The 7,614-nt window shown below is 36.4% G+C and overlaps 1 protein-coding gene across 1 annotated transcript; it reads right to left on the minus strand.

Moving 5' to 3' along the window:
* Positions 1–3,873: 3,873 nt before the first annotated feature.
* PTH (parathyroid hormone) lies at positions 3,874–6,273 on the minus strand. Its single transcript, XM_016195439.2, has 3 exons — positions 6,216–6,273; positions 4,253–4,343; positions 3,874–4,135 (listed from the first exon to the last, which is right to left on the minus strand). Exons 2-3 carry the CDS (start codon positions 4,336–4,338, stop codon positions 3,874–3,876), a joined length of 348 nt encoding a protein of 115 aa, XP_016050925.1. The 5' UTR covers positions 4,339–4,343; positions 6,216–6,273.
* Between the last annotated feature and the right edge of the window lie 1,341 nt (positions 6,274–7,614).

The raw sequence follows: 7,614 nt of genomic DNA on the forward strand, positions 1-7,614 counted from the left end.
TATTGGTTGACCAAGACCCTGGGTAAGAACACCAGGGGAGATACAGACATTATTAATATACAGGCTCTACTACATAAATGGGCTGTGTAATTAAGTATCAAATAAAAGGAAAACAATTTGGGTTATAGGGAGACAGAGATAATGTGCTATGGGAGGTCAGAGATATAAAAGGTTGCTTTTAACTGAAGAGATGAAGAAGGTGCAGGAAAGAGGGATGAAAGAGGATGTTTGATCTGGGGTGTAAAGAATAGCTAGGATTCACACAACTCTGTTAAGTGAACTGTCCAGAGAAGGCACATTTATAGAGACAGAGAGCTGATCCATGGTTGCCTGGGGCTAGGAATAAGAGCAAATAGGTTCAAGAAAACATTTTGGAGTGATGGTAACCTTCTAAAGCAAGATGAGTGATAGTTGCACAACTTTACAAATACTAAATATCCTTGCAAACAATAGGTAAATTTTATGTAAGCTATACCTCAAAGAGCTATAAAATGAGATTAGGTGATCACCTACATAGAAAAGCAAATGTAATCAAGATACAAACTATTAGAATTAATAAAAGAGTCCAGGAGGGTTGTTGGATGTAAGATAAAATTATAAAAATAAACAATGTTCCTTCACACCAAAAATAACCAAGTAGAAAATGTGATAAAAATTTTGATATCTTTCATGATAGCTACAAAACTTTATAGTATTTAGCATTTAACAAAGGATACATAAGATTTTTCCAGAGAAAATGTTTAGACTCTATTTAAAAGGCATAAAATAGTAATGGGGAAGTAAGTAAAGCATAAGAAATACAGTCAATAATATTGTGATAACTATGTATGGTGCCAGTTGGGGCCCTGGAAATAAGGAGGGAAACACTATGGAAAGTATATGATTGTCTAACCACCAAGCTGTACACCTAAAACCAATACAAAATATAATTGAAAGGAAAAAATAAAAGGCATAAAAGGAAATCAGAATAAATGAAGAGTCTTACTATGTTGATGCATAGGGTGATATATAAAGATAACAATTCTTCTTAAAATTAATATAATGCCAATACAATCTCAATCAAAATCGCAGCTGGATTTTTTTAGAACAGAACTCAACAAATCCATTGTAAAATTTGCATAGCAGAATAAAGTCTGTAAAGAAGGATGTGTGTGTGTGTGTGTGTGTGGTTTATATTGCAGGAACAAACATCAATAGACTAAACAGCTCAAAAATAAGCCTTTGTTAATGACATCAGCAAGATGGTGAGATAGGAAGTCCTAGCCCTCACGCTTTCACTGATTCAACAATGGTATGTGAAGCAAACTACCCTTATGAGAAGTCTTCAGTCCAATAAAAATTGCAGCACTCCAAGGAAGCACAATACCGAAAACAGCCACATTGAAACGTGGCCATGGTAGAAAAACTCATAGGATCGACATGTTGCATCTGCCTAAACTATTTCCACAATCCCTGACTGACATTCGGCAAATAGGAGTTCTACTTCACCTGCCTCCAGCATTTGCAGAGGGAAAATCAGGACAGCCTTTTCACCTGTCCCGTGTCTTCACATCTCTTGGATCCAAAGAATCCAGACCAACGTGCCCCTGGGGAAACTGGTGGCTGAGATAAAAGCGATGATAGCTGTAATGAGCATGTACTGCTGGATGCTGAGATTCTATGTGACTATGACTCTGCATCCAGCCACAGCCAATGACTTTCTCACAGTCTCTCTTTTTAAAAAAAAATTTTTATTTATTGATTTGAGAGAGAGGGATAGAGAGGAAGAGAGGGGGAGGGGGAGAGAGAGAGAGATCAATTTGTTGTTCCACTTATTTATGCATTCATTGGTTGATTCTTGAATGTGCCCTGGCCAGGGATCAAACCTGCAGAACCTCAGCATATTGGGACAATGCTCTAACCAACTGAGCTGCCCAGCCAGGGCCTCACATTCCCTTAATAACCTCTAGAGCATCGGATATAGGTAAGTTCACACAAGATCGCCACAGGATGCCAAACATTCACCTCCGCTGCTCGTGCCCTGGGCTCCTCCTGCTGCTTTACCTCCAGCTTCCGCTATTGGGAGGTGGAAGTTGGGGGAACACTGGAATGGGCTGCGGGTGTTTGCAAGGAATGTGCAGATCATGAAGGACCTTTCCTGTAATCTTCCGATCTGGGTTTCTGGGTGGTGAACTTCAAGGGGAGACATGAAGTCACTGCTAGCACAGAAACCAGGACTGTTCCCCATGTGAACCCAGACTGGCAGAGATGGTGTTTTTCCTGGATGGTGACCTGACAGCCATTTCATTTTTCAATACAACTGATGGCTTCCATTTACACATCTTTACAAATATATCTACTTCGGAGCCTCTGTATCCACCCTTTCATCCTGGGATCCCAAAAGAGGGTGAGAATGTGCAACCCATGAAGATCTGGGCCAAGGAAACTGCAGATATTGTCGTTTGGTCGCAGTCCTTTCCAGGAGACATGTGATTTCTGTGCAAAAAGGAGACCACTGGGGATGAAATGGATGGATCATACATTCCTGAGCTCTTCCCACATTACCAGGAGTTTCTATGGCTGAGAAAAATCATCCAGTTTCTTTTACTGTAAAAGAAGCCTTAGGATAAACATTACAAAAAGAAATCATTTATTTTAAAACTTAATTCTAAGTGCTCGGCTTTGCTCTGAATGAAGTTTAATTAGCCAAAGAGGCCCACCGCTTAAGGACAGATTGTTTCTTCCTCCAGCAGGTTTCCTAGGGGCCACCTCCACAAATTGCTGCTTCAAGATGCAACCAAGAATTTACTTCTCTAGAGTTCTGTAGAGCCTGGGTGGAATATTCACAGGCTCGACCCCTGAGGATTTGGGAGGAAAGGTGTCGTCTGCATGGGCCACATGGGGAGGAGAATTACAGGGCCAGGGACATTCAGAGGAACACACAGGGTCCAAGGATTAAACCACGAGATGAAGGGAAAGTACAAGAAGGGTGACTTGTGGGCTCCCACCTGGGACTGACCTTTCATAGACTGAAACTTGATTCAAAGAGAACAATTAAGCAAATTTTCAGTCTAAAAATAAAATAAAATGATAAACCTATGTTTAAGAACTTAAGATATAATTTTTAAATGTACCTACAACACTATGGAGAAATAAAGAATTGTTGGATAGATGGTATTTGGAACACTGGCTGTCCACATGGGGAAAGAAATAAAGTTGAAACATAATATTTTGTCACATAAAGTTAGACTTCAGAAGAATAGGCACCTAAAGTGAAGGTAAAACTCTAAAGCAGATGTAAGAGGTAACTTTGTGACCTAGGGCTGGGGAAAGACTTCTTCAACAAGACTCCTTAAAATACAAACAATAGGTGTAAAAGTGATGTAACTGCATCCACGTTGTATGCCGTAAACTTACATAGTGATGTATATCCATTATTTCCCAATAAAACGGGAAATAAAACTATTTCATGCTGTTCTTCCTAGTCACGTTCCATTTAAACATATTGGTGTTACTTATAACCAAAAAGACATTCTTATAACAAGTGAAAAATACTTAACTTCATTTATGTAGAATCATGGTCATTAAATTTTTATTTTGCATTGTAAGATGGGAGAGAAGTCAAAGAGTACAATTTTATTCTTTTATAAATTATGCAATAACATACTTTAAAAAGAATAAATAGAAATAGAATAATTAAAAGACTTGAATAAAAGTAGATGAAATAATCAGTTCAAATTATAGCTATCATGACTCACAATGGATTATGTGTAAAGTTTGGTAATATTAGAAATGTTGGCACTTGGTAATCATTATAGAGCTTGAAAACACTAGCAGCAGCATGTAATATTGTTGCCCTATGCTGTCTGGAGGAGTGCTCTGATATATGTGTTTTCACTGGGCTTTAGCCTTAGTTAATACATCCACATCAGCTTTGTCTGCTTCTCCAAGGCTTTTTTGATGGCCTTCAACCAGCACATTGTCTTCCTTTTTTCGGGGCGTCTGGGAAACAGTATCCTTGTGAGTTACAGAAGCTCCAAGAGGAACAAAACTGTGCACAGCCTGCAGCTTCTTCCGCAGCCATTCTATCCTTTCCATCGATTTCACGTGTTTACTCAGGTTATGCAAAAGCTGTATTTCACTCACAGACCTCTTCCTGTAGGGAGCAGGAACAGAGAGGCCACTCCATTAGCTCCCCTCTTCCAACCATAGAGCCAACCCTAAACATCCCATTCCCATGCCCTCACCATGCAGAACAGGCTGCAGTACTTACTTAATGGGTTTTGCATCTGATTTTGCAAAAAAATAAATTGCAAACATGATGATCATTACTTTAACCATGTATTTTGCAGACATCATCTTCACTAAAAAGAAAAAGCAAAATGCAGGTATTTTAAAAATATTCTTAATACTCTAAACTATACCATTAAATTTATAACTATACAACTGTGCAGTGTTACAGTAACTAATTGGATTGGTTTCATGGGATACTTTTCGAATCAGCCTCTTTATTTTACAGATACATTGGTATGTATTATATATACACATAATTTGACTTAGAATTTAGACAGATTAGTTTTACTTTCTAGGTAAATTAGTTTTACTTTTTAGGTATCTTTTTGAGAGTTCTTGTGCAAGTTTTAATACATGAATTTTAAGCCACATGAGGAATGAAAATACTTGCTTTTTAGAATTTCCTCATACATTTTATGTTGCTTATGACTAAGTGCTTATAATTTGCTTGAAAATGGCTAATTCTCTTAATTAGGTAAATTATTAACACTTTATTTACTTAGCAAATTTCTTTTTCATAAGTCAACTTCATTTCAGGCACTGCAATAATAACCATAAATACCAAATGAATAGGCTCTGATTTAGAGATTTTTGTACTAGATTAATTCACACTTCTACCATTTAAAAAATGTGTCAAAGTATTTAAAAATCATCTACTTAATTACCTGTTATATGGATTTAGAGCTTTGGCTTCATATAAAATGTTTTTCTATCTTTTCTCTACAGCTTTTTTTTTTAAACAGTCTTGTTTGAGTATAAATTTTAGCACTTACCTCTCTTGCTCATAAAACTCTTCATGTCAAAATAGAGTAGTCTTACCTTAACCTGCACTTCAATAATTGCAAAATCTATTATTATGGAAGTGCTTTTTCTTAATGTTTAATGTTGTCTGTTTTAACATACACTTAGAGTGGCTATGCACTCATCTTTTAAAGGGAAATGGCATCGTTTACTTATTCATTTATGTATTTATTTTGAAATGGCATCATTTAGAAGTAGCATAAGAAACATTATAATCTAGTACATTTATTTTCACTGTGCAATATAAAGCTTCACTATGCAATATAAAGCTATAGATGGAGCAACAAATGCATATACTTCAACTTTGGTTTATGTTATTTTTAAAAAGGCACTGTGGTTAGAGGACAGGAGCATTGGTGTCTAATCTTAGCTTTGTCACATTCACCTAGTGACTTCAGACATCTCTGCTTTGCTTCCAATTCCTAATAGAAAAAAACTGAAAAACAGGTGTAAAATACCCTTAAAATCCATGTACAGTTTTCAGAATAGAAAATTAGAAAAGGCTTTATGTAAAGGGAATAAATATTCAGCAAACTGTCTCTCCAGCTCTAGTATACAGCTTGAGCCCTGGTGAGTCATAAAACAAACAATTTGATAAGAATATTCTGCAGGAAAATGGAATATTAACTCAACTTCATAAATTTATATTGGTTATTTAAATCAGAATTATTCATTCCTCATTAGTCTGTTTTATTTCAAAATTTCAGTAAGATACCATGAAAGCATATCATGCCAAATTATAATTTTTGTGTGTAATTTCAGATAAATTTAGAAAAAGCAAGGCCCCTCAAAAGACTCTAATCACAAAAATAAATGATTTGAGAGTATTTTAGTGGCATAAATTTATTTTGTGTTGTGGCATTTTATATTAAACATAACTCAAGCCCTCCTTTAACATTTTAACTTGAACAGTGTGATATTTGTAGAAAATGATACACATTAATAATACCTAGATTATAAAAAATATCTTATATGAGACTTAAAAGAAAAAATAAAGATTACTCACCACACAATGTCTTAAGACAGGATCTTAAGATATGTTAGCAGCTGGTGCTCTCTTAAAGTTGAGCAAACTTGAGAAAGCTGATGAATTGGGCTGTAGACCCTTAAATGTGACTCTTATATATAGGTCTTCCACTCACCAAGAGCAGCTTTTTTATTGTTACAGATGACATCACTCCCAATTCCCTGGATCGCAACTATAGGACCAGAGCAACAGACACCCCCATTGGGCGGTGCCCATTCCTCTTAACTTTTAGATAATTGGATATTACAAGGAAAACAGTGTGGAGCTGGGGAAAAGATTTACGCAGAGATTTCTAACAAATATTAAATTGTAATTTTGAATTCTGACTGGATTAATGAATTTTTATTATAAAAAAGACTGATTTCAATTACTTATGGTAAAGTCATAATTTTACTTGAAAGTAAAATCTGAAAATAAGTATATTTTTATAACCATGTTGTTGGTACAATTATTATGAGGATTATAATGAATCATATTATGTTATCCTTACTTTAAAAGCCATTTTCAGCTAATCCACATCAGTCCTGGTCATCACTGAAAAAAAAGATACAGTGCTTTTCTTAAAGGAGGTGTTAAAAATATTTTGAGAAAATGCTCTTAGATTTTAAAGGCTTCAAAAGTGAAATTACTTAAAACATTATTTAACTTACACTTTATTCATGCATTTTACTTTGCAATAAAAAACATTTAATAAGTACTAACTATATGTAGACTTTACATATATCATTCCACTAAGTCTTCACAGCAATCCTTTAAATAAATACTATTATTAGACCCATTTTCCATGAGGACACTGAGGTTTGGAAAGTAAAGAAAATAGAACTCAACAAAGGTTTTTATGACTCCAGAGTCATTTTTATTCTTACTACCTCAGTTTCCCCCTAGACACACAGCCCTTCTTTGAACGCTAGCCTTCCTGACTTTAATTTGCCTAGCCCTTTGCAACCTCTTTGCAAAGATTCTTGTGTTTCCCAGCTGATGATTGGGGGCTTGCTCCAAAATCTAATGGAGGTATAATGGTACCATGTTGTGCTCGCGGGACGCAAAGAAAACTCGAGACACGGAGAATGTAGAATTTAGGTGGAGATGCAGAGGGTTGAGGCTCTGGAGGAGCTGCAACAACCCTCCTCACCATCCAGTGAATTTTATTGTGAGTTACACAAAGGCAGGTGTAAGAGATCAGTAGGAACTATAAAATGCGTGTGAACAAAAGGTTTTGTGCTATGCTAATGCTTCACATTTGTTCTGAAGGCCATAACCCTCTGGGGGCAAGCTTCCCAGATCGATGAGGACCTGTTTTCGGTTGCTGTCAGAAATGTCTCCCTCGTTTTCAAGGGGATTTCTGCGATTCCGGGGAAGCTTGCTACCCAGCTCCTTCAGAGTTTGCTTGTTGTTTGCTGGCCTTTTCCTACATTTCCCCCTTTTTGTTTTTGCTGAATTTGATGAAGCAGGACAGAGAAGGCAGCTGCTTTCTGCTGTGCTTTGGTGATGAAGTTTGTGATCCGCGAGCTCCT

This window comes from Miniopterus natalensis, chromosome 11 (genome assembly GCF_054644295.1).
Source record: "Miniopterus natalensis isolate mMinNat1 chromosome 11, mMinNat1.hap1, whole genome shotgun sequence".
NCBI lineage: Eukaryota > Metazoa > Chordata > Mammalia > Chiroptera > Miniopteridae > Miniopterus > Miniopterus natalensis.

Coding starts and splice junctions, on each gene's coding strand:
- PTH (XM_016195439.2), bottom strand. CDS start 4,338: ATGATGTCTGCAAAATACATGGTTAAAGTAATGATCATCATGTTTGCA. Junction 4,136..4,252: donor TCAGATGCAAAACCCATTAA/GTAAGTACTGCA, acceptor TGCTCCCTACAG/GAAGAGGTCTGTGAGTGAAA.